At 48.1% G+C, this 26,903-nt stretch overlaps 2 protein-coding genes and 1 long non-coding RNA gene across 5 annotated transcripts in view; 1 reads left to right on the top strand and 2 right to left on the bottom strand.

Moving 5' to 3' along the window:
* Nucleotides 1-1,787: 1,787 nt before the first annotated feature.
* Stard5 (StAR related lipid transfer domain containing 5) lies at nucleotides 1,788-12,062 on the bottom strand. Its single transcript, XM_038313579.1, has 6 exons — nucleotides 11,907-12,062; nucleotides 11,249-11,298; nucleotides 10,768-10,900; nucleotides 6,638-6,755; nucleotides 5,841-5,934; nucleotides 1,788-2,493 (listed from the first exon to the last, which is right to left on the bottom strand). Exons 1-6 carry the CDS (start codon nucleotides 12,003-12,005, stop codon nucleotides 2,346-2,348), a joined length of 642 nt encoding a protein of 213 aa, XP_038169507.1. The 5' UTR covers nucleotides 12,006-12,062; the 3' UTR covers nucleotides 1,788-2,345.
* Nucleotides 12,063-12,233: 171 nt separating this feature from the next.
* Nucleotides 12,234-26,903, top strand: part of LOC119802578 — a 68,584-nt gene continuing 53,914 nt past the window's right edge. The window contains exons 1-4 of one of the 2 annotated variants that reach the window (XR_005283470.1): nucleotides 12,234-12,359; nucleotides 13,113-13,242; nucleotides 14,150-14,301; nucleotides 15,049-15,265. This is a non-coding gene — a long non-coding RNA (uncharacterized LOC119802578). Of the gene's footprint in view, nucleotides 12,360-13,112; nucleotides 13,243-14,149; nucleotides 14,302-15,048; nucleotides 15,266-26,903 lie in introns of those variants that run through there. The other variant, XR_005283471.1, reaches the window with a different exon arrangement.
* Tmc3 (transmembrane channel like 3) overlaps nucleotides 17,983-26,903 on the bottom strand; it is a 43,859-nt gene continuing 34,938 nt past the window's right edge. Inside the window, exons 19-24 of one of the 2 annotated variants that reach the window (XM_038313577.1) lie at nucleotides 26,496-26,574; nucleotides 24,769-24,811; nucleotides 24,566-24,571; nucleotides 24,326-24,391; nucleotides 23,010-23,265; nucleotides 17,983-21,248 (exon numbers count right to left, since the gene is read on the bottom strand). In XM_038313577.1, the coding sequence (XP_038169505.1) occupies nucleotides 20,405-21,248; nucleotides 23,010-23,265; nucleotides 24,326-24,391; nucleotides 24,566-24,571; nucleotides 24,769-24,811; nucleotides 26,496-26,574 (1,294 nt within the window). In that variant the 3' untranslated portion in view covers nucleotides 17,983-20,404. The remainder of the gene's footprint in view (nucleotides 21,249-23,009; nucleotides 23,266-24,325; nucleotides 24,392-24,565; nucleotides 24,572-24,768; nucleotides 24,812-26,495; nucleotides 26,575-26,903) is intronic. The other variant, XM_038313578.1, reaches the window with a different exon arrangement.

Raw genomic sequence — 26,903 nt, 5'->3', positions numbered from 1 at the left:
GAGCGTAAAATGAAACTTACTCCCGATGTCCCATCTGTCACGGCAGGCACTCTGCTTGAAGTGACAACCATTCATGATCACAGCCACTTCACCAATGGTGGGTCCTGTGCCAGGGTATTGGAAGGTACTGAGCCTCAGGACAATGAGTGGCTTGCCTGGCTGGGACGTGGTGGGGCAGTGATTGTCATTCCTTCAGTAACCTGGTAGACATGAACACTCCCAGGTGCTTTAAAACACAGCACACCAGGGAAAACCAGGCTCCCAGGCTGTTTGTAGCGTGTGCACGGACAGTAGAATATCTTTCATCATTGGTGAATCTCTGATAGCCACGCTCAGGACAACTTGATGTGACTCCTTTTGATCCACAGCAAGTATGGCTTATTAGGTGTGGACCAGGGCTTCAGATCTTTATCCCCAGTCCTCTGTTCCCATTAAATAAGGATGACATAGGGAAGCAGGGCCTGACAAGGTTCACAGACCAAACACCAGAGACCGTTTATTTCAGGGCACTGCCAATGGGGGCTTGCCAGTGTAACCTGCTAGCCTCTCCAGAGAATGTTTGCTTGAAGTGTACTCAGAAACCCCTGCTGGGCTCTTCTCTTCCAGCAAAGCCCTTCAGTGACTCTTGCATAGCTCGCTCTCCCCTATTCTGAGAAATGGCAGCCTATGGCTGGAGCTTGCATGCTTATTTCTCCAGCCCTCTTTAAAGTTTATGCTATACAGTAGACAGGAAAAGGAAGAATTCAAGATATTTAGATCAGTCCTTTAGATCTAGGGGGTAAATTTGATCTAACAATAAAAGGTGTAGGGCTGGGGAGACAGCTGTCAGGAAAGTGCTTGGCATGCAAGCCTGGTGACTTGAATCTAATACCCAGAGACCAGAAAAACAAAAACAAATAAAACCAAACAACCAAAGAGACTAATGGAAACAAAAGAGCCAGGTGTGGTGCATTCACTTGTAATCCCAGACCCGGGGAGGCAGAAAGACACAGCTTTCTGGAACTTCCTGAGTATCCAGCCTAGCCTATTTGGTGAGTTTCTCACCTGTCACAAAAACCAGGGTGGATCACAGCCAACAGAATGGTACAGCAAGTGGGCTTAACATGGAGACAAAACCAGAGAGAGATAGCAGGGAGAGATCAACAGTTGGTATCCAAACCCTAGGGAACAGAGCGGCAGCAAGAAAGCCAGATAGATCTAGACAGATTGTGGGAGTGTCCAAACCAGCCTCATCAAAGTGCAAAAGTGCCCTAGACTCCACGCGCCCATGCTGTGAACAAATGGAGGAGGAGTAGAGGAATTATTAACATCTACTAAAGGAGAGGCTGGCTGGACTGTGAGCACCATGTCTCTACAGTCTTCAAGCAAGCACACTGTCAGCCAACAGGGACCTCTCCTTTCTTGATAAGAAAAGCAGGAATCTAAATGTATTTGAAAAGCTAAGGAGACAGCATTTGTCCATACTGGAATGGCTGCTTTTGTAGCAATTAGTTAGATACTGTAGGCTTGTGAAGTCCCACAGCATGGGAGACTAACTCTTCCTTCCTGATGGCAGCATGCTGATGGGGCAGGGTGGGTGGGGCTCTTCTCCCCAGAGTCCCCCATGCACACAGGGTTGCTGGCCCCACTCAGAATGACTCACACAGGTCACAAGAACTCCCGCTCCCTCCCAAAGATACAATTTGGCCTGCAGCAGACTCAACCTGGTTTCATGGGGACACAAACATTAACTCACGACAGGACAAACAGATAGGAAAAGACAAGTCTGACGAAAAATACAAAAAAAATTAGGTAAAAAGTGTTTTTCCTTTAAGGCTTATTCTGTGCTTTAAAACATGTTTTCCAAATTGACATCTTTGTAAGAGGGGGAAAGTCTTGTGTTAAAAACTGGTATATAAAACTGTATCAGAAAATGGACACAGGACTCTGGGACAAAAGTCTAGGAGCTCCAAATGCCAGAGGAGCAGGACTTAAGGACCAGGATAGATGATGATTCTCCAAGACTGGCACAGAGACGAAGGGTCTGACAGCAATGCACAGGGCCTTTGGACCACAAGGAATCAAAGGATGCTTGAGCCCTGTCTTTGTCAGGAGGCCATAGCAGTATCTGCCCTGCCAGGAATGTGTGTACCACCGCAAGCTGATGGACAGCGCCTTCCACACCAAGGCCAAGAGGAAGGAGGTGTGTGTGTGTGTGTGTGTGTGCGCACTGCTGTCCTGGGCTGGCACTCCCGAGACTTTTTGTTCACTAGGGCATCTCCAAAGGCCACAGTAGCTCTTCCATGTTCTTTGACGCTCAACAGCAGGAGCCCCCGACGGGTGTTTCTTGCTAATAGGCAACCGTGTCAGTGATGGTACTTCCTCACGGCTTTCTGAAGGTTGGGGTAGAACTCGGCCATGCTGCGAGGGAAGAAGGAGTCTACCACGCTCTGCGGGAGGTAGCCACTCAGGTCTGTCTGGAAGAACGTGACCAGCTTGGTTTTGTTGGGCTCCCTGAGAAAGCAACAGCAGCGGTGTCATGTTAGACATGTACCACAGAGGCATCGAAGCCCAGAGCCACGACCAGCAAAAGTGGCTCAGACATGGCGTTCATCTCATACCTGCTCCAGCCTCAGTGCCTAGGGCTCCTCTTCACCCCCTTGTTCTAACATGTCTTTTAGGGGACGCACTGCCCGGCCCACTGCAAACACACTGGGGAGCTGGTGCCATGCCCTGGGTGAGACATGTGCAGATGTTCCTTGTGGCTATTATTAACAGCTGTGTTTTCGATGGCCGGGGACTTCTGGGACATTCTGGGTCCTTTCCAGAGGTGGGCAAGGTTGAAACTCCCTCCATGCCAATGGATACTATGAACATGTGGTAGGGCTTTTATGTGATTTGTGACCCTACAACACGCTCTGTCATAGATGTGTTTATTAAGTCTGACGTGGAAGAAATCTGCAAAACTGGGAAATAGTGCCATTCTTCTCAGCTTTTACTTAGAAGAGCTGACTGATGATATTTTTTTTTCTAAAATGTCACTTAGCATGCAATTCATTTACTACTATTTTGTGGAGAGAATTATTTTGGATCGTGCAATCTTAATCTGAAGCATACTACATAATGGTAACTATGTATGGACTGGAGTCCTGTGAAATCCTCAGTCATATTTCAGGAGGGAAGTGGAACCATAGATTCAAATTTCGAGCTCCGGTTTAGAGAACAGAGGGCTCCTTTGTACACGTGTCGCAGAGGCTTTGGCAAGGGGTGGCAGAAGCCCAAATGCGGTGGTGTCCCATCTACTGATGAAGCAGCAACAGGGGATTGGGTTAATCCAGAAGCTAAAATCAGATTTCACACAATAGAGGAAGTAGGGCATGACCGAACAGTAACCTGGAGGGGTCCTCATGGTCACAAATGCTACAGTGGCCAGGTTTGGAGAAACGGTGTAGTATTTTTCCCCTCCCCTACCATGTGGCATTTTATTTGAATGATGCTGTTCACAGCTTTGGTCTCATGAAAAACTCCACAGAGCATCACACCTCCGTGGTTCTCTTTCTCTGCCATGGAACTTCTGGTATTGGAGACTCTAACGCCCCCTGTATCCCCTGCAGTCTAGACAACTAAGGAGGCCTCAGGAGGACAGGGCAAGCAGAGGAGCAGTGTAGAGAGATCAGGGACTGCTCTAGACTGGTATTTCTTTACCCCTGTGGGGTATGGTGAAGGGGGGAGGGGAGACGGAGGAGGGAGAGGAGAGGGAGAGCGTTCTGGAGGCAGGGCTCCCTTTGGATCTCAAATCCTCAGCTCTGTCAGATTCCATCTTCTCCCTCATCAGCTCCAACTGATTCTGGGGCCTGGGGCCTTTCTCTGCCTCCCTCCCCAATTCCCCCGCCCCCAGTCTATCCCTCATGGCCACTCTGCTGTGTTCTCTTTGGAAACTTAAACAGGTCAGTAAGAAATCAGAGTTCATGACCACATTTCTCTCTGGGGAGCCCTGGGCTTGGCAGTACAACATCACAGGAGAGTCAAGCTACTTGGGGAGGGACCCAAGGGGTAAGCTAAAGCGGTTAAAAGGGGGCTCTGGGCATCAAAACTGTCCTCACAGAAAGCGCTGGAAGTTTGTCATGACACTTTCACCAGAACACACGTGGGGCATGGAAAATGTTCCTGGCAGGCACAGGTGTGCCAGATGCAGCTCTGATGCCACCTCCTCCGAACACTAGTGTGCCCTCGGAGATAGCGCTCCCTCTGTCACAGAGAGTCTGGGCCCAGCCACCTCCACCTCTGGTCAGGACACAGCCTCACTCCCCAGTGTGGCCTCCTGCTCTGGGTCACAGCTACACCTACTCTGGGGACATCAGAGCAGCTTCCACTGAAGTCATGGAGTGGATGCTCAGACCTCGCTAAGGCTCCCAGTTACGAGGCTGGCGAGGTCTGGCCCTGCTTCCAGGCCCCTCCACTGATCCGACTCAGTGACTTCCTTCCACAGTTTCCCTTGTGCCCACACCTGCTTCCACCCAGAGGAACCCTGGACCTGCACAGGCCACCGTGATCCACGAGACTCCTATCAAGGAGGCTTTTGCTGACCTCCTGGGTGACTCACTTCCACCCTACCCCAGGTCCGTTCGCCATCCCTTAGTTTTCTACACAGCACATAATATGGAGTAATTCCTAGTGTACATACAACATAATTACTTTCATTTGTGCCTTGTTTATCTTCTGCCCCATCAGAATTAAAGCCCGCAGAGAACAGATGTTTTCTATCTGTTTTTTAAACACAGAAAGAAAAAAAAAAAAACCACACAGTCAATATGGAAGACAGATGGCCGGGTTTAAGCTGAGGCTTTATCCCTTGCTGGCCTGTGATCTTGGGCTAGTTATATAACCTCTCTGTCCTATCCAGCCCTTCTATAGAACACGGGCCATGATCACAGCTACATCATCTAAAGCTTACATGCTATGCGTTTCCTTAAACCAGCCCTGAGATCCAGCCTCAAGGAGCAAGGTCTCTCTCTGCTCTTACTCGAGACACTCCGCTGCAATATTCCTGGCAATCTGGAAAGGCAAGGACGTCTCAGCACCTGACTGCAGGAAGGAGAGCAAGGAAACGTGTCCAGAGTAGTTTCCTAGGCCCAAGTCAGAGGGTCTGAGCTCCTCAATACTGGGACTAAAGCTGTGCGCATGCGTGCATGCTGAAGCACGGCTTTACTACTGCAGCCGCGAGATCTTGAGGCATGTAAGAGCCTTCCAAGAGATGTTTGAGAGCCAGCCTGGCAGACATGGTGTTCCGCGGGGGTGCTCCATCTGTAAGAGCCTAGGCATGGAGACCTGCCTCCTGGGACTGTGTGAGGAAGCACCCATGTTTCCCTCTGGCTGTCTGCAGGCAACACAGGGCTGCACCAGCAGGTGCAATTCCTCTCCTTGTTAACTTGGGTGGTGCTCAAAATAAGCCTGTAACCTTCAGGTAACTCATTACTCAGAGAGCTCCTGGCAAGACCCTGGTTGTGTCTGTGAGTGTATTCAGGGCCCTCTGATTCACAACATAGTCTCGGAAGTGCCCTCGAGGCCCTGAGCGCTGTCTCATTGATGGTAAAGGAGGGGTGGTCACTGTGTACAACACATTTGCCTAACCTGTCCTGTGGGGCTGGAGAGAGGGATTCTCACATCCAGATTAATCTAAGTAACTTACAAATTCCCCAGGAGCCACGATGGCACATCGTGTGGCTGAGTGCCTGCGGGCGACAATGTATTTTGTAACATCGATGTTACTTTTGTGGGTTACAGTCAAAATGCCTGTTTTCTGAGTTCACAGAGGTGTTATGCTTAGGTCTGAGACAAAGTCCTCCCCCAAATCTCCTTACCCTGGCAGTGGTTCACAGAAGCACCCGCACGGATGGTTAAATCCTCGCACAAAACCTGGCTTTGGGGGACACGATGGGTGTTCCACGTGGGTAGCTAGAAGACATTCATGAGGTCAGTGAACTCACCTTCAGACAACGGGGACACCACCACCAGCACTGAGGATCCACCATCTGCACAGGCCCAGTGGCCGAAGTCCAGCAGCCCAGCAAAGGGTTCTGCTACCTATCAGCTTCCTTACGCTTACACCCACTCTAGTTCACACACACATGCATCCTCACCCCCACACAGCTTTTCCCTCAACCCTTTAGGAATTTAAGAAGAAAGAACATTCCAGAATCTAAAGCTCAGGGTAGGAGGAGAAAGATTCTTCTCACAAATTTCAGTCCATAGAAGTGAGGATGTGTCCCTGTGCTTCCCTAGAGGGAGACGCGGAGGAATTGTGGAACTCTGTTGCCCATGGGGAAGGAATGGGGCAGAAAGCAACCACAAGATTAGGATGCTTCTGTGGACCCGACACACTGACATACAAGGAGAGCAACTGCAATCCGCATGTTGCCGGTGCGGACTCTGAGCTCAGCAGGAATCAGAACAGACCTGGGACATAGCAAGGCCCAGGTATTTGGTCTCCCTGTTTCAGACACACGGGTACAAAATCTCCCCAACTCTACAAGGGAAGAAGATGGCACGCATGAGCCTGCTGATGGTCCCCAATCACCCAGCTGTCCCCAAAGAGCGAGAGGTGTGTAAGACAGACCCCCATCTCTAGGACAGCCAGCAGACAGCTCCCACCACTTACCGTTGGAACTGATGGTACCGTCCTCGTATCTCTTCACCAGCACCAAGTCCACAAAGTCCCTGGGAGAAATCAGCTTCATGGCGGCCGAGGGTGTGGAGGTTCTGCTCACACACAGCATCTGCCAAAACAAAACGGGCTCAGGTCTGCTGAAGACAAGGCATCTCATATATAGCAGTATGGAGGAGCTGCAAGCAGGAGAACCCAAAGGAAGTTTGGGGACACTTGGGCACTTTCCAGCGGGTGCACTGAGGCCAAATGATTTCATCTCCACGTCTTAAAAAAAAAAAAAAAAGGTTCTTCCCCACCCATCTAGTACCATCCTAGCCTGCAATGCCCTGGGTACAATTCCTTGCTGTGCTAAAGATCTGCAGGAATGCCAACTGCAATATTTGGTCATGGTGCCCCATGCTGGGTTCAGCAGGTCAGTTCCCCCTAAGCACAGTCCAAGACACAAGTCCGTTTCTAAAATCCCATATCTTGTAGCAGGCACCATAGAAGTAATCGCTGCTTTCTACAACTGTAACATCTGCTTCTGCTTCCATCTGGAGTCTGAGGGAAGCGTCTGTCTTAGGAATTATTGAAGAGTCACTCGCTCCAGACCCTGGTTCACTCCAGGTTCATGGCTCCTCCACACATCCCTTACCCGTCCTCATGGAAGAATCAGGATGCTCGTGAGCCGTCCAAATCACGCTGATGAACACCATCAGAAAGGAAAGGTCTTTGCCCCTTATCGTCACTGTTTCTCCTAACGAACAAGAGCCCCCTTCTCGTCCTTGGCTTCTCTGCTGTTCGGGGATGCCTAAGTTCCCCGGCAGCCTGTGCTTCCTCTCCTTAGTGTCTGCAGAAGGCTGTGTCTCTCGGCAACAGGCCAAATCTTTCGATGAACACGTGAATTAATGAGAAGAAAGAGTTCTCACACATCCCATGCAGAGATGAAAAACACGTTTCCTCTTTGTGTTTAAGCATTCTTCATCCAAATTTCCGAATGTAATCATGTAACCCTTAATAAATTCCGCTCATACCTCAGTCTAGTTCTTTTTTTTTTTAAATAAGAGTCTTGTGATCAAAAGAAATACATGATTTAAAAAGTCTTTTTCAACATACATGAATATCTATAATAACATTTGGTGATGTTCAAGGAAACACATGTGGGGGATAAAACGTAGTGGGATGCTGGGCTTAGTGGTATAAGCATGTAATCTCAGCACTCGGTAGGCAGAAGCAGGTGAATCCCTGAGTTCAATACCAGCCTGATCTATACATTGAATTCTAGGCTAGCTAGGGACCCTGTCTTAAAACAAACAAACAAACAAACCAAACAACTCAGTGGGCTGTGTAAAACAGAGTTCAAGCAAAAATAATTACATTCTGATTACAGATACTTCTTGGTGGTGGTGGCTTGCTTTGCTTATCGAATTGAAATGTAACCCTGCCTAGCCTGGAGCTCCTAAGTAGCCTGGCTGTCCCCAACCTTGTGATCTTCATGCCTCCAGCTCCTGGCTGCTGGGATTAGAGGTATGTGCCATTTTAAAAACGGGATGTAAAAAAAGTCGATATTATTCAGACAGAATTAAATGCCATTGCTTTTGCTCAAAAATAACAAACAGTACATGTCAAAAAATCCAGGCTTCACACTTTATGAAAGTTAAGCTGTGAACTGGATATTAGATAATAACATGTGTTGGAATAAGACATAGATTTTCAAAAATCTGTTCGAGGAAACACAAGCCAAAAGTTAGAGGATTCATGCTTCATGCACCAGAAGACTGGCTGGGCTCAGCTAGGGGATATGGCTGCATCGGGATCAGGGTCTCTTATCATAGCCAGGGAAAAGCCAGGGTCCCCAGAGGAGCCAGGAAGCCCCACTAGCCCCAACCATTCAGCCATGCTGGAGAACTGACTTAGAAGGGAAGAGAATTCTGCACAGGTGAGTGCCACAAGCCTGTGCTGGGAAGAGGCTTGCCTGGAAAGCAGCACCAGAGAAAAACATCTCCCTGGGGGAAGAGCCTAGAGATAAAACCAGAACTGGGGCTGAGGTGAAGGTGGCAGAGTTAGAAGGCTACTTTTGGTTCCCTTTGAGAGGTGGCACTGCGATAGGAGGGGACCAGCTCCTTTACCTGTGTGCACTTGGCAACCTGTCTCTACCCGTCAGACTGTCTTCTTCCCCAGGGCTCAGGATAGGGATCTTGTAGCCAGGAACAGAACATCCCATAACCGCCTTGACGGCACTGATGTTCAACCACCATCATGGCGGCTCACGTATCAGCCTACGGCTTTCTTAGCTTACATTCTCTTAGTCCCACCAACCACTGTACTGAGACCAAGAGGTAGGAATGTGCCCAAGAGACGGGGCCACTCCTGATCCCGAGAGACAGTGTGCCGGGCTATGGGAATGGCTTAGCGGGTGAAGCCACTTCCTGTGTGAGTGTGAGGACTGGAACTCAGACCACGCAGGGCCCACACACAAGCTGGACAGGAGTGGTAACTCAACTGTAATTCCAGAAGGAAGGCAGGGGCCCCTGGGGAGTGCCTGGAGCATGCGGGCTGGAACTGCAGGCTCCAGATTCAGCAAGAGATTCTGCTTCAATATATAAAGCAGAGAATGACTGCATGAGACACTTCTTGGGGCTCCACGCACACATGAACATGCATACACACATACATGTATACCTCTCCCCCAAATATGTAAGCCAAGTCCTTTTGTTATGGCATTTGTATTACATATAAAAGTCATTAACCAAGGGTTGCTCAACTTTACCCACTTGGGCATAATACTTTGTATTCTCTCTTTGCATCCTTTTCTTTTCTTGTGCTGGCGTCACTTAGTCCAAAACAAAAAAAAATCATATCTATTTATTGTGGTTCTGCAAATGCCCCCACTTAGACCGGCTGGTTTTTATAAAGGAAGCCATTTAACTATTAGAAATGGAAAAAGAGAGAGAGAGAGAGAGAGAGAGAGAGAGAGGAGAGAATCACTTGTCATAAGCTAAAGGCAACTGCAAATTACACGTAAAATCGCTCAACTCTGACTTCCAGCCCAGGCCACCCATTGGTCTCACAGTGAGGGACAGCGTGAGTTAAATAGTGTCATAGGCACACCAGTGCCTGACATCCGCTCTCTTCTTATTGGTAGCAGAGGGATAGAAGAAAGGTTGAGAGAGCACCATCCTCTGTGTGTTTCGATTCCACCTTTGACTGATAAGGACATGAAATTACCAATCTTCCCAGGGATTTCCGCCCCATCCTTCAGACAACTCTGACATAAAGTCTCCCACGGACAACAGACGGAACTGAAATGAGGTCAGGACAAAGACACCTGGCTCCACAGCTTGGCCAGCTGGAAAACGCTGTGAGGTTTCACAATGCTACCTGCTTACGTAAGCACCAGGCAATGCCAGAGAGGTCCTAGACAGCAACCCTAAGACGCCGTGCAAATCAAACAGGTTAGCCCCACCGGCGTTGCCTGTGTGCGGGTTTTCACTGCAGTTTTCTATTCTTCTGAGTGTCTCTGATCAAAATGAAGCAAGGCCTTAAAGTTAGAGATGATGCCGGGGCAGACTCATCAAGACTGCAGCTGTCTCCTGTAACAGCCCCTAGCCCACGCGGCTATTTAAATTTACATTTAGATTCGTTAAGATGAATAATTCATTTCCTCAAACCAGCCACCTTTTCAAGCTGTATGGCCCCATGGGAACCTGAGGCTCCCACACTAGACAAGACAGTTACAGAACAATGCTGCCCCATAGCAAGGCTTTCTGTTGGGCAGGGCTGGTCTGCGGGGCACACACTTTCCTAAAGGAGACGCTGCAATCCAGAAGTGGTCTTTGCAGTGGTCGTCCTGTGGGGCAAAAGACTTAAATGGCTCTGTCAGTGGCTCTGACAATGCTTCAAACTAATCTGTTAGTCTAAACCCAGGATTGCCTCCGTGTAGTGGGGAGCCCAGGCTTGCCCGGGGTTTCCTCATCTATAGCCCCTGGCTCTGCTGAGGGTTTCTGGCCTCTTGGAGTCACACCGTTTCCAGAGGGCCAAAGCTGTGAGCGTGCAGGGCACTCCTCTTGCCTTCAGAGGAGATGGGGTCAGGGTACTGCAGCAGGATGAGACACTCAGACGACGTACCCAGTGAGACTTACATCTGTGATGCTTTGGACAACTTCAAAACTGGTCACGTTGTCATCCCATTTCTCCCGGAGGCCTCCAGCAACTGGCTTTATGCAATCCCACACTTCTTCCAGTGTCCCACATAGAATCCCTTCTCCTCGGTACCTGGAACACGAAGAAGAATTTGACCTAAGACATCAATTCAACTTGTTTATCTTAGGATTTTACATCAAGTCTATTATTACATGTCTGTCCTTGTTCTAGGGCTGGCTGGCAGAAACGGGGCTAAAAGAAGCTAGCCTGCCTCCCCTCTAGCCTGCACAAACAGGTACTAAGCCCTCACGGAGCACAGCTTGCTAGAGATGATCCAAAACACTAGCTAAGGCTTTTCTGGAAGATGACTGGGGAATCGCAGGGGGGCCAGGGTGGGTTGGAATCTCTCATGAGGCAACCCCAGAGAAACCAGGAAGGGAGTCGAGGATCTGACAAACTTTGTTCGAAGCGTGCACTTACAGATTCCCTGGAAATTCCTCAGACGGCCTCCAGGAAACCGAAACGCCATTCTGTCAAAAAGGCACAGAATGGAAGAGGTTTAGAGCTAGAGGAAGTCTTGGAGATGGGATCTCAAGAGAGGATTCTCCAAGGTCACCCAACCCGTTCCTGGCACAGCTGGGATTCCTCATGGACTAAGCTGCCCCAAAGCAGGTGATGACCAAAGAGATCCCGGCAGGCTGACTCCAGAAGTCACGGGCACGTCTCCAATTGCCTTAAACGCCACCAAGAACTTTTGTTTCCTTAAGCAAGTTAGAGATATTTGTTTTAAAGAAAACATCAGAAGCATCAAGGAAGAAAACGGTTTCTTTCCCTGGCACTCTCTGGGAGAAGGGACTGTATTATTATAGTGTACGGAGGAAAGACTCGGTACCTGGAGCTGCAGGTCCAAGCCTAACCTCAAACCAGTCAGGTGACCTTGAGTGTGTTCTCACTGAAAGGGGAGGGGATCTCCGGGAGTCCTAGAGAGCAGCCACCCTCCGTGGAATAGCTCCCTCAATCCACCTCCGGGGTCTGGGGTGCAGAAAATCTCAGGGAGAGGAGAAGCCTGGGAGTTCGGAAGACTCAAGCTCCCGGGAACAGTCTCCAGATCCCCTTTCCCGCTCAGTCCCTCACTCACGCCTTCCCGGCACTTCTTCCAGCCTGACTCGTCCCGCCGATACCGGAGCACCTTCTCCGCCACCGCCTCACTCTCTTGAGTGGCCCAAGACACGTCCATCGCAGCGGCGTGCAGGGTCCCAGCTGTGCAGCACCGGTTTTGCTAGGCGGAAAACCGGGCCTTGGGCGGAGCCTGGAGCCCCGCCTTCGGGCTCCTCCTCCCTCTCAGAATTGGTCTTTGCTTTCAAACAATTCCGTCCCTCCTGGAAATTGGCAAGTCTGAAGATGGAGGCTGGCCCTGCGGTACGTGTCATCTCTGGGCGGGGTTCAGGAAGCCTGCTGGGCATCTGCCGACTCTGGGCAGGGCCAGGAACTACTCCTGGGCTAGAGCATGGCCTGGTGATTTCCCCTTGGTGCTCAGAGGTTTTCGGCTCTGACTGAGACCCTACAGTTTTCATAGCAAACAACTCCCCAGGTGGGTTCTGCGGGGTGGCTCTGACTGAGACCGTACAGTTTTCATAGCAAACAACTCCCCAGGTGGGTTCTGCGGGGTGGCCTCGGGGATGTGGAGGAGCAAGGTCTTGGAGGCAGGTGGGAGGGGAACCCAACTGCACCTGTTCAGGAGGCCTGCTCAGGGATGTCCGCCTCTAATAGTACAAGCTGAAGTTTGTGGAACGGCTGCGAATCCCCATCGTTTGGCCTTGACTAGCTGGTGTCTTGGCTGAGTAGAGGAAGAGAGACCCATCGAAGGGATGGGGTGGAGAAAAATGTTGAAACCAATGTCAGATCTACTTAGTTCCAGATGACCCGGTCGACATACATATCCAACAGACAGTGTCATGTGTTGGCACCAGGAGGAAACCCTGGCTTTCCCTTGAGAAATTTAATCGTGATTCCGGAGATGGAAGCAGAAAGATCATGTATTAGAGGTCTGCCTGGCCAATTTAATGAGACCCTCATCTCAAAGTCAAAAAGTAGAAAGAGGCCTGGCGACCAAGTGCGGTAGTACTGTGCTTACCCAGCATGCTGTAGGACATGAGTTCAATCCCAGAATCATCAAATAAATAAGTTACAAGCACTCTGGAACATTATCAGTAACTTCTGGACATAGAGGTAGCCAGCCCGGTGTGGGAGTGGGAACACCATTCTCTGTAAGGGCAGCCGGGTTTCCTCTTCCAGCCGACCTCCATCTGAATTGTTTAAAACCTGTTCTCTGTTTTCTTCAAAGGTTGGGGAGGTGGTATAGCAGTCACAGGACTTGAAAGTCCATTTGGAAGAGGTGAGGGACTGTCTGACTGAGTGAGGAATCCGGGCTACTTGGGGGCCAGACCCAGCATTGGCTGTGTGGATTTGGGCAGGTAGGTCTCTAACTTGAATAACAGTTACAAAAACATGGATCTCCCTGTGCTACTGTGATTCTTTTTTTTTGTTGTTTTTTTTTTTTTTTTTTTTTTGTTTTTTTTTTTTTTTGTTTTTGTTTTTTTTTGTTTTTGTTTTTCGAGACAGGGTTTCTCTGCGGCTTTAGAGCCTGACCTGGAGCTAGCTCTTGTAGGCCAGGCTGGTCTCGAACTCACAGAGATCCGCCTGCCTCTGCCTCCCGAGTGCTGGGATTAAAGGTGTGCGCCACCACCGCCCGGCTCCCTGTGCTACTGTAAAGAGCACATGAAGGCACACATGGACATTGTTCTAGGAGTCGTAAAGTTGATGGCTCACTTGGTTGTGCTTGAAAAATTAAGCATATAAAATCATCAAAGATAAAAATGGGAGATGAAATTGAGATATGTTTTAACTAAAAGTAAGTTATTTGGCTGTTAAAAAATGGCTTTAAATCATTGAGAAATATCAAAACAAAAGGATACTTTTTGAATACAAAAAGAAAGCATCATACATGGAAAGATACTTTGTGACAAAATAAATGACCATGGCACAGAAGATGTAGAACCCTGGTCAAATTAAATGAGGAGACCCATCTAGTGGACAAACAGAACAAGCTGTGTTAGGGCCCTGTGCTAGTAACAGTACTTGAGAGAGGAATTTTCCTCACGGCTGATGCTAACATGCAAGTGTGCAATGTTTTGCCAACAAAGCAATAATACATATTAACAGTTGCCTGTGCTTCCTCTTTAACCCAACAACCTCACGTGCACGGAGGCATGGAAGATTGCCCTTGTAATGGAAACAAACTTATTTGTCAATGCATTAAGCCAAGTTACAAGAGACCCATTATGTGGGATATTGTGTAACCATTAAACTCCTATAACACAGGGGACGGAACTGAGGCTGGCGCCATGGAGGATTGCCCAAGAGAGTGGAGGCCCAGGCTGAGTCTAACATGGCTTGTTAGGAGGCAGCCCTTCTCATCAAGAGCCATTTGCTATTGGAGGACATGGATAGACTACCGCTTAACTGAGTACAATGTAAGTTCGTATCTTTCTTCAAATGTGATCTCTGCTTGAGAACCGATAGGGAAAGACGGCCATGTGGGTACATCACATAAACGAAAGAAAGACGGTCATTTGGTACATCACATAAACAAGTCAAAAATACAAGCTGAATGTAACAGTGTTGTGAATACAAGGGCCTGTGCTTAGAACCAAGCATGACAGCACATGCCTGTAATCTGAGCACCCCGGAGGCAGAGAAAGGAGGATTACCCAATGCTGATGCTCACTTGGTGTACATATTGAGTTCCAGGCTTGGCAGGGCTACAGAGTGTGACCCTATGGAAAGCAAGCCAACCATCCAGCCAGTTAACCAGCTAGCCTTTGGGCAGGTGGGTAAATGAGTAGCCATTCCAGACCTTAAAATTCCCCCCTTTTTTTCATTTGAAAAGTGAAATAAAAAATAAAAAGTGAAATAGTACTAGTAGTTGAAACAAAGGTCAAATGGCTTAATAGTGACTAGCAATCAGAATGGCATTTGATGTGCATTTACACACTATACCCTATCTATGTTCAGTTAAGTGCATATATATCTTGAGTAAGAAAGGAGCATGTGTGTACATGTGTATGTGTGTGTGCACATGTACATGAGTTTGCTAATGTTTTTATATAACTGTGCACCACATGAGGATGTCACTTTGGTCAATCATAAGCAGTATGTACAACAGTGGTCCCTTAGCATAATGTCCCCCAGTGACATTGTGCACCTCTTGCTCTTCATAGGAGCACACTGTGGCATTGACACAATGACAAAAGCCCTTCACGACTCCTCTCTCAAGACGTTTATCCTTCACGAAGCACTGCATGCTAGGGATGTGTTGGGAGCAATGAGACCCCAGATCTTGAATTTCTTGTAATCCCCTGATCTGAGTGCCTACAGCTGTTCTGAGCACGAGACCTTCAGGAGTTCCTGATGGCAGGAGAGTGGTTTCTGGTGGGTTTGGCTGGGGCATGGCTATCTCTATATAATCTGCCCCTGAACACAATAAAGGGGGCATTCTTGGGGAATCCAAGGATGACCCGTGTCGCTGTCTTTCTGTTTGTGTGTGTTTGTGTATTTTAACCTCCAGCCCCTTGCCTGAATCTCGTGAACTGGGTTCAAGCACACAGAGTGCAGACACGGGGGCGTGGTGCGCGGCAGGGATGTTGATATGTTTCCGTGTTCAGAATGTTCCAGTCTAGTAAGGAGTGATCTTATCTATAGGGCAGAGCCAGCTAGGCACTCCTTTTTCATTTTATCGCATCGTATGCTCCCTCATTATTTCATTTACTAACATATTTTTCTTTATTCTAAATGCCCGTCTTAATTAGGGTTTGCGATGGCTGTGAAGAGACATCATGACCTTAGCAGCTCTTATAAAGAAAGCATTTAGTTAAGGGTGACTCGCTTACAGTTTCAGAGGTTTGGTCCATTGTGATCATGGAGGGGAGCATGGCAGCAGCATGCAGGCAGATGTGATGCTGGAGCATCCACCCTGCAGGTGACAGGAAGTGGACTGAGTGTCACACTGAGGGAAGTTTGAGAAAAAGAGACCTCAAAGCCCACCCCCACAGTGACATACTTCCTCCAACAAAGCCACACCTCCTAATAGAGCCACTCCTTTAGGGACCATTTTCTCTCAAACCACTACCGTGTTTAATTAGAATTCAACATAATGTATTTCTATAAATTTCTGTGACGCCAGCTGTCAGGTTGTGGCCTATTAGAATTTTGCTTGAGCCTAAACAATATGATAACAAAAATGAAGAAAAGTAAGTCTTGACTTTTATTTTCTTTCTTTTTTTTTTTTGTTTTTAGAGACAGGGTTTCTCTGTAGCTTTGGAGCCTGTCCTGGAACTAGCTCTTGTAGACCAGGCTGGTCTCAAATTTACAGAGATCTGCCTGCCTCTGCCTCCCGAGTGCTGGGATTAAAGGCGTGCACCACTGCCGCCCGGCGACTTTTATTTTCTTTGTCGGGTATGAGCTCAGGCATGTGAGGATAATGCTCTAACCACTGAGTAACACACCAGTCCAAGAAAGCCAATGTTACTCTAGGAAATGACTTTCAGTAGCTATCAATATCCAAGACATGACTATGTTCAGAGTGTAGTGGGCAGTTTTTATTTTTTCTACAAAAGCGTGACTTTTATTTATAGTGTGTGTCTATGTGTGCATATGTGCATGTACGTATCAAGGCCCACAGAGGCCAGAAGATAATATAAGAGACCCCAGAGTTGGAGTTACAGCTGATTGTGAGCCAACCAACCTAGATGGGTACTGGGAACCGAACTAGGGTCCTCTGCCACAGTAGAATGTGCTCTTGATGGCTAAGCCATTGCTCCAGAACCTACAGTACAAACAAAAACAAAGTTAATCACAATTAACTTTAGTCCTTGTCCTCAAAAAAATTGGGGGATCCTGGGTAGACAAAATATTTAGAGAAGCACATTTATATCCAAGGCCTGTGACAAACTCCTATGGAAGGCAGGTGAGACCCCAGGTCGTCTGGAGGTGCCCTGTCTGTTTTGTGGCTAGAGGTAGGCCCAAGGGAAGAAAAGCAACTGACTGGAGCAGAGAGGGGCTAGGCAGTATCCACAAACCACTCCTGGGGGACGGACACATGTTCCTTAGAAGTCTGCATGGGGCTGAAGTTCAGAGTTGAAGGGGAAGAGGAAGAATTGAGCTCGGCAGGTTTGTTGGTCAGTGTCCTCCCACAAAGTCCTGGCCTCTCAGGCCACCAAGGTTCCCTGGCAGGCCTCACAGGACCCCTAGCTGGCTTTGAGATGGGTGTCCAGGGCAGGGCCACCACAGACTCCAGTAAATAAATAAGGAGATGCCCGTGTGCCATTCCCTTAGCGACGGTTTCTGTTTGTTCAAGTTTACGGCTTGACAGCTGCTGTCCTGCATAAGTATTTTACCTGGATTGAGTCATTTAGCATCTAATCATCTAGTCACAGCACGGGGTGAGGTGGAGACCAGTGGCTCCAAGGGCTTGGAAAAGAGAAAAGGAACCAATCACTTGCAAACAAACAGATGGAAAGAGAAAGCACATATACTATGTAGCAATTTTTAGTTAGAGGTTTTAAAAGATTCATTTTATTTGTGTGTGTGTGTGTGTGTGTGTGTGTGTGTGTGTGTGTGCACATGAACAGAGTGTTCAAGGAGGCCAGAAGAGAGCATTGGATCCCATGGAACTAGAGTAATTGGCAATGATAAGCCTCCCAACATGGGTGCTAGGAATGGAACTCAGCTCAGGTATCTTCTTGAGTGTAAGCCCTTTTAACCACTAAGCTATTCCTCCAGACCCCCAGACTTGTAACAATACAGTGGATCCTGCTACCAGGAATAGTTTGATGACAGGGAGAGAAAGCGACAATCTTCCTTGCCAGGGACCATGACTCAACCACACAGGCATCTTGTGAGACCACAGTTCCATAAGCAAGTGTGATAAGGCAACTTGGTAGCTTTCTGTTCTAAAGCATAGATAAAGGCTGGTTTTGCCAAAGCAGAGGGAGGTGAGTTATCAGCAGGCTATGCTTTTGTTTGGAGCTTTCATGGAAGCCCATTCACAACAGGGCAGGAGAGTAACAGATTCACAACGTGGCCCGAAAGTGAGTAAAAATGCCGAGAGGCCAATCACCTATCAGCTCAAAGAAAGACAGGAAAAGAAAAGCGCAGTAATTAAAACCACTTGATTTATTATTTTTTCCCATCAGATTGACAGAAATTACATAAGCTTTTGGTGAGACTGTAAGGAAGACATTCCAGTCATCTGCCAAGGCAGGGGATGCAACATCTGGGCTTGCAAAGAATTATAAAGAGGAAACTGGGGAAGCCTGATATGATTGTCTTCAACAAGCACAGGTTTCTCTTTATAGGAAATAATAACTTCAATAATAGCTTGCAAAGAAAACATACAAAAATTAGTACACCTTTAATTTTATTTATTTATTTGGTTTTTTGAGACAGGGTGTATCTGTGTAACAGTCCTAGCTGTCCTGGAATTAGCTCTTGTAGATCAAGCTGGCCTCAAATGCACAGAGATCTGCCTACCTCAGCCTTCTAAGTGCTGGGATTAAAGGCGTGCAACACCACAGCGCAGCTAGTACACCTTTTAAATTGGGAAGATAAGGAAATTATTTTAATATCCTTTGTGAAGAAAAGGAAGAGATATTATATAGCCAATATCCTTTGTGAAGAAAAGGAAGAGATATTATGTAACTCATCCAAATAATGAAATACTAAACAACTGTCATAGGGAGTTTCATCTGTGCATATTTCTATAATAGATTTCAAAATACAGATAAATACAGTGATAGATGTAGGGTAATAGCATTGACTTAATGTAGACAGATACTGCTCATTTGCTTCCTGGCTGCCCAGACCCTAATAATAACACAGAAACTATATTAATTACAATACTGTTTGGCCAATAGCTTAGGCATATTTCAAGCTAACTCTTACATCTTAAATTAACCCATTTCTATTAATCTGTGTATCGCCATGAGGCTGTGGCCTATCGGTAAGGTTCTGACTGGCAGCTGGCATCTTTCTCCGTTGGCATCTACATGGTGTCTCTTCGACTTCGCCCCTCACTTTGCTACTTGGGGTGAAAATCCTGAGAGTCAAGACGAGCTTGCTTGTGTCGAGCACTGGCACGAAGGTAAACAGAGCGTGGGGGTTGTGAATGGGGAGATCAGTGCACATGTGCCCAATAACAGAAAATGATCACAAAATTTGGCCCGACCACAACCTGGCACTAGGGCTGCTGCGATTTTGTACAGACGTGCAAGAACGTCCCTCTGACCTTGGGCTGGTGCCACCCTTGTTGTTGATCTTAGTGACATGGAGAAGTGCCTGAAACAGCTTAGGCAAGCTTCGTTTGCTTGTGAAACCTTTGCTCCTGTGTATGTGCCCACAGTTTACAGTGCTATGAGATTATCAATGCGATGCTCTCTGTTTTCAGAGAAATTCAATCTGCAGAGAGTTCCCTTTGTTATTCTGATAGAGAGCAGTGCTAGGAAACATGCGTGGTTTCTATCATGTGCCAGTTACTGGGAATGTTGAACCATGGTGCCATTTTTGTTCCAAAGCCACTCGGGGTATAGTAGAGGAGACAGGAATGTTAGAAGTCAGAGCGTCTAAAAAGAGATATGGGAATAGGAGTCCGGGCACCCAGTTGTGGGATGGAGCACAACAGCTTCCAAGCCCTGCACAAGGTCATTCAGAGGATCCGGAGAACAACTCCTTGAGGGCAGACCCAACAGGAAGTAGAGAACATCAGCTGGGCTCCTTCCCTTGGGCTTGCTGGGTGAAGGCTAGCAGCTTGGCATCTCCGAGGCTGTGAATTTTTCACCTCCTATCAGAAGGAAGTCTGTTGGCAGTGGGGGAAAACAGGGTCAGCAAACACAAAGAGTCAAGAGGTGAGAAGTCAGGCGTTCTCAGGGATGTTGGAGCCCTACTTCCAGCTGCGCACACTGAGTCTCCATCCCCATCCTTCTCAGTGAAGTGAACCAGGGAGCCCCAGGTATAAATTTGGACTCCTATCTGATCCATATCCTGATTAGCTAAATACAGAGTTAAAGACGCTTGCGGTGCACTGCGCTGGCCACTACTAAACTGATTGTCCTCATAAACTAAATGCCGTGAACACATCAAGAGTGGCCACTTCAGGTTGCTCACTATAGAAGTGTCGATACTTGTATGTTGAAAGAGCACATGGCCAAAGAAAGCACTCACTCACGTCACTGAAGATAAACAGAGTGTCAAGGTTGGTTTCCGCAGTCCTGGTGAGATGTTTAGCTTGCTAGTGAGCATGGCCAGCCACTATGAATGGAATCAAAGGCCTGATGTTTTCTTGAAGGGACAGCCCGATGTGGTGATGTGTGCTAGCCATAAGGAAGCGCCAAGGAGTGGCCACTCACACACCATTGAATAGGAAGTGACAGCCCCAGGGTCTCAGACAGTAGCAGCACCTAAAGAAGCTCCACAGATCTCTAATGTCCCCAGAGACGTTCTCTCTTCCAGAAAGGGTGTGACTGTGTGCTCCCAATACTTTCCAAAGAGACCCAGTCTTTAGGAAGGGACATTGAAAGAAGCCTAGACATTCGAACAAATTAGGTCGTTTAGATCCGTGGGCAGTGCCTGCCTGGACTTGGCCTTCCTCCTGCCCAGCTGGCTGGCAGACCTTGGGAATCTGCTTTGGCTGGACATGACCTGCAGGTATTGGTCATTGTTGCTGTTCTGCTGGTCACTGCTGGATGCTGCTGACACAGAATCAGATTCTGTTAAGGATGGTTCGAACTTGGCCTTGACTCTGGGCGTCAGAGGATGCTGTGGGTAATGGACATTCCTGGGTCGTGGCTTTTTGTGTACAAATGTGGGCCCCTCAAGTTGCCCGTCAAGACTAGTATCCCCATATCGGTAGTACATCCTTTGCTGGTACTCAGGGTCTCTGGCCCCACTTTCTGGTCTGTCGCTAGTGTAAAAACGAGAAGCCCGAGGAAGGTCTGTCAGGGAGCCGTGGGGTATCGACCATTGGGCCAAATCTGCCCTCAGCATCTCCTCCTCTTCTTCACTCAGTTGTGGTGAGCAAGGCTGGTGGGGGGCCCAGGACATGTACCGCTGCACGTTCCTGGGGTACAGCTCCACAATGTCGCCTAAGGCATCTATCTTGAAATGCCTTTCTGGCCAAAAAGTCGGGTGGGTCTTTCTGTGACAGTCACGTTCATTTACAACATAGTATCTGGGAGTACGGGGTCTGTGGCCATGTGTCATCAAGGCAGAGACCCCAGGCCCACAGAAACGAGGTCTGATTGGCTGAAAGTCTTTTCGGGAAAGAGGCTCTGAGCGGACATCCTTGAGGGGCTGTGTCTGTGTCACGGATGTGTAGGATCTGTTCTTGTGGAGGTTGACTGTGCTGGCACATGGCCCATGTGGGTTCCTGTAAGACAGAAGTGGTTAAGTAGCTACGGCCTCTCTCTCCCTCCTTCCAAAGCATCTGCTGCTGATGTACTCAGGGACCACACTGGACATCTCAGAGCCCTTATACAACAAGGGATGCCAGTCGCCATGGAGATGCATGGCAAGTGCATGTGATATCCTATCACAGAGCACTGGTTCTGTTAGGAGCATTTCATGGGTCCCATGTTTGTGGAGTGCATTTTAGGAATACTAGTGGCCAAATTGCCCTCCAGGTTCTCAGCCACTCCCTGAAATGTCCACATGGGGGAGATATACCTGTTCCAAGGACTAGTGACTGGTTTGACACCCCGACTCCCTATGACCCCCCCCCCCAAGAAGGACTTAGGTCCCTTGCTACTTGCCTAGGTACTACAAGATATGAAGAAACTTGCTTAAGACAAAAATCTTGGTTTCTATGATAACTTGCAGAAAGGAAAAAGAAAAACTGTATTTATCTCTATGGTATCCGCTGTTCTACAAATGATGAATATAACCAGCTATGACTTTGGGCCAACATAACTCTGTCCCCTCACTCATCTGGGTGCTGTACAAATACTAATGCAAATACAAATATAGCTGGGTTCTCCTACTTTCTGAAAGAGGAGTCTGAAGCAGTTGGCTCATATAATAATGCATTGAAGATTTTCCCAATAACTCAATCAGTCTCATCCAAAGCAGAGACTGTTTATCATTAATATAGCCATTCTAGGAGTGAAGATGTAATGATGTTGGATAGAAAGATGGGGAAGCTATGGGACTTGGGGAGAAAGGAAGGAGCTCAGGACCCCAGGGTGTAATCGGAGTCTCTCACCAGCCGAGAAGCAAAAATCCGGCACACTCAACACTGGCTTGTGAGGGTTGGGACACGGGGTTCATATCCCTCTCATACACAGATACTTTATGTGTAGTAAGGAGCCAGGATTAAGGCCTGAATGGCTCTGACTTTGGGTAGAGCCATTTCTTTCCCCAGGGAACCTCAAGCAAGACTGCTCTCTTGGCTTCCAGTGACCATATTTTCACTTCCTATGTCCCTGAGAGCAGCGTATTTTCATCTTATAAATTGCAATCCTGCCAGGTGTTCCAGAGGAATCTCCTCTCAATTTCCTAATAGCCCTCTGCATATAATAACTTCAACCCCTATCGCAACAAACACAGCAACAAAGCAAAAACAAAGGAGTCCACACCCCTGCTCTCCAGTACATCCTAGTTTCCGTTCATGTACCTCTCTGTCACTTTGACCTTCTGCTTCAGCCTGTATTGAAATGCCTTTTCTGACCTCAGCTCTACCTCATAAACTGGCTAGTCCTGAAATTCTTCCCAAGGTGAAAGCCACAGATCACAGTTTGGCCTGCATCAGGTCCTTAAAACTCTTGGGGGTAACTTCTGAGGCTACTGAGGGTGATGGTGCAGAGCTGTGCCTTCTGCTTCTGCACCCCCAAATCCTGTCTGGAGACACGAACTGTTAAAAAGCCATCTTATTTCCATAGGCTACAGAAATATGTATACGGGGTGGCAAGAAAGATTTTCTTACAGATTCTGTGGTAATGTAAGGTTTGAAAAATCTGGACTTCCCCTCCCACTTCCCAGATCCTCAGGGTCCCAGCGGTCCCTGCCTTCTGACTCATTCTGTTAGACCTGGCGTTCAAGGACCTCAGCCTCCTGATGATGGCTCTTCTGGTCCTGCCACCGGTATCGCATTTAAGAAGTCGACTTTTCTTTCTGTGTCAGAGGTCACCCTCACCTGCTGGCGTCCTGTTCTGGCTTTGATCTAGATCCACCTGGAAGAGGAGAGCAGGGGCCCCTGGACCCTTGCCCAGGACTCTGGGGCAGGGACCTTGTGACCGTCTCCATCCTGATGCTCTTGCTACTCAGAGAGTCAAAGTTGACCATGGTGCCATTATTTTGGGGCGTTGCCAAGTATGCTGAGGACAGCTGGCTGATGAGGTCACCTTCCTTTAGAAGCCTCTTGGTGCTTTCTTCATGAGTCTGGATTCGAGCTGCGGGCAGAGGGAGGAGTAGATGACATGTCCAGCTTTACTATGCTTTGACCCTTAAGTCCCTCACAAGGCCCACATGCTAAGACCTGGTCCCTAAGCTGGTACTCTTGGGGCAGGGGAAGGTGGCGCCTTTAAGACTAGGGCCTGGTGGTGAGTACTCTGGTCATAGGGGTCATATGCTCTGAGGGGATTGTGAGAACCTGTTCTGCTTCAGACTGTGGGGTGAACAGACTTGCTGGACACACACTGGTAGTGCGGTGTTCTCCCTTCCTGGACAATGGGGCCAGTGGAGCAGATTGGAACATGGCACCATGAGTCAAGATAGACATTACTATCTCTGTAAGAAAGTGATGCCAGGTGTTTATTATCCCGACAGAAAGCTGGCTGACACAAAGCTGATTCAGCTGCAGGACTTTCATAACAATGCAGTCTATAGGTGTCAGCCGCACCCACAAACATGGTGAACCCATATGGTATCCAGGGAGCTTAAGTGAGAACTCGAGGAACCCAGGGCACCCCAAGACTATAGGGTATAATCTCCTACTCCTAAGGTAAGGCAGGATGATTGAGAAAGTTTCTGTGGATCCTGCTTTGGGGGAGGTTCTGCCTAAACAATGATTCTTGATTGACGAGTCATCTCTAACAGATACAGTGGGTTTTATAGCACAAGCCAGTCACCTTGGGGTGTGATGCTTAGGCCTGAGTCTCCTAGAGGAGATGAGTTCTCTTCCAGATAGCTCACCTTAAAACAGTCATGGGGACTGGCTCATAACAACATTTGAGTACCATGGCAGGTAGTGTGTGCTGTGCACCAGCTCGGTGGTACCAACTGAATATCCTGGTGCTCAGTGCACTCTACTGGTGGCCTTAAGAAGCAGGGTTACTGCCTCTGTTTTGAGCTGTACCTGCCCACCTTCCAACCCTCAAGTCTGGCCTTCTAGCCACACCAGATCTTGCTCTCCACACTTTTCCTCTCTTCTGGGCCATAGCTTTCTCTTCATGATGGGTTTGAGTTTAGAGAACTGGAAGGAAGATGGTATGGCCTTGGAGAGGCTATGACTTTGGATCTTTACTCTGGAATCTGCTTCAGTGGCCAGGCCTGCCTGCCTGGTATCACTAGGTGAGGGTAGCACGTACAGAGAAGACCCGGGCAGAGGCCTGGATGTGGGCTCACGTGGGAAGAGATAGGTGCCTGAGAGGACATATACCATGTGGTCAGACACACAGGTTCTTGAGCATTTCCACACTACCACACTGAGTTTTCGCTCCTGTTTCAAAGCCCCTTTCTGATGACAGAGATCCAGGGCTTAGTTACAGGCCTGGGCATGATTAAGTCAAGGGCCCAGAGCTGTGGATGGCCCTGGTTTTCCTTTAGTGTGCCCACTGACTTGTGAAAACCCCGCAGTGGTTATGAGGCATTTTTACAAGTGGTAGGCCTTCTGCCCTTTCTCAAAATGCCCATCAACTTAGAGAGTAGACATTTGTATTTGAAGATTCACTTACCCTCTACCATCTGGGCAACCTTTTTCTTGTCTTCAGATCTTGCCTGAAATGCGAATGACAATCAGTTTGCTTCGGGTCTGAGGGGAGGCAGTTAACGTCTTACTTTGGGGAGAGAGAAGACTTAGGTGCTATCATTCCAACCTTGGGCATGATAGCACCAATGAGAACAGAACGCTCAGGTCATAGAGACGGTGATGTGGGATTTTCCTCTGTATGCTGTGTTTACCATTGATAAATAAAGAAACTGCTTTGGACCTATAGCAGGGCAGAACTTAGTTTAGTGGGGAAAACTAAGCTGAATGCTGGGAGAAAGGGCGGAGTCAGGGAGAAGCCATGGAACCACTGGAGACAGACGTGCTGAAACTTTGCTGGTCGGCCACAACCTCGTGGTGATGCACAGATTAATGGAGGTAGGTTAAATTAAGATGTAAGAGTTAGCCAAAAGAAGCTAGAGCTAATGGGCCAAGCAGTGATTTTAATAATATAGTTTCTGTGGGGTTATTTTGGTTCTGGGTGGCTGGACACCAACAAGCGTTCCTCCTCCAAGACTGGACCTGCTATGTGAGTGAATCAGTACCAAGATGGAAGAGCCAAGGCTTCGCACCTGATGGGTTTCCTGTAAGGACAACTAATTAATGGCTGTGTGACATTCTGTTAAGTCAGGCAGAGTATCCTGTATCTAAAGGAGTTGGGACCTGCAGTTTTCATATTCTGGTTATCTTAGGGCTTTCTCTTCACCTGTACTGAGTACATGCGGCCTGGAGGCGATTTTATAGAATGCTACTTTTGATAATTTTGGGCACAAAACATTTTCATGGTATAGAATTTTCCACTCACGGCCTCATGTTGACAACCAGAGACTTTCAGGTCTTGAAGCAATTCAGATCTTTAGATTCGGGAGGCTCAGTCTGATGTGGCTTCAGTCTTAAAGAAAATACAGATCAGCCACTAGGGAAATATTCATGGGCAAAACGCTCTGCAGCTGGAAGGGGATTTCTAACTTGACATTTCGCAGAGCTAGCTTGTTAACCCTTTACATACATTTGGGAGCACTTGTTTTTCTTTCCTTAATGAAAAGGGTGCAGGGAGTTGTTCTTTAATGATGGTAAAGATAAAGAAGGTGACCAGGATGCCACACTTAAGGAAGTATGATTCTCAGTGTTATGAAAGGCAGGGTAGACCGGACCCAGAGAAAGCCTCCTTGAATTTGGTACCCTGGATGCTTCCCTGTCCTCCTTCAGACCCTAAGGGAGGGGATACAGAGGAGTAGTTGTGGAAGGGCTGGAAGTGTCTGCCGCAATCTGGTTACTTTAGGAGAGGATGTATACCCTGGGTGGAAAGGAGTTCACACCAGCCATATCTAATGGATTAGAAAGAGGAGAAGGGAAGCTTAGGGTGCAAACAGCCTTAGGGGCTCAAGGGTTAAAGTCGACCCAGGTTAGATAAGTGTGGCTCCTCACCAGTCTATTAAAGTCTGCAGAGGTACCTGGCACCTTGAGACTACTCAAGTGAGCAGGCTTGCTCCCAGCAAATGGCAGCAACCCGCGGGGTATTCTTAATCACTTGAGGGGACTTCATGGGTAGCCACTTTGTACCATAGTACGTGGCCAAGTGACGCTGTAACCTGAGGTTCTGAGTTCCTTTGCACTCTCCTGCTGCAGAGGGTACAGGAACATGGCCAGGGTTGATGTCGCCAGGGATGAGAGTGGAGTTCAGATGATACTTACGTTTTGGATCTGCATCCTGAGCTGCTGGCTGCTGAGTTTCAGGGACCTGGCGATGCTCTGAAGGTAGTAGATGAGCATGCTGGAAGGGACATGGAACAGTGAGTGGGCTGGAAGGACATGGAATAGTGAGAGTGAATGCTCTTTGGCGTTCAAGTCCTACTCAGGCGGCAGAGGAAGTGAGCACTCCCAGGTCAGATATGGGCTGCCCACTGACTCCTGAACCCTGAACAAATATGTCTCTGCCTTCCCTTCCTCCCATTGCCTTCAGTTTCTGCACCCTAGCAGTAAAAACGAGGTACCAAGATCAGCAGGCTCTTTGCAGCCAATCAAGTGGTAGGGGTAGGTGCTTATTGTACTTCTCCCTGAAAGCACTCCTAAACATGAGCGACTCATGGAATTATGACATTT

The sequence above is a fragment of the Arvicola amphibius genome, chromosome 12 (genome assembly GCF_903992535.2).
Source record: "Arvicola amphibius chromosome 12, mArvAmp1.2, whole genome shotgun sequence".
NCBI classification, from domain to species: Eukaryota; Metazoa; Chordata; class Mammalia; order Rodentia; family Cricetidae; genus Arvicola; species Arvicola amphibius.
This window is presented reverse-complemented; position numbering and strand designations above follow the sequence as displayed.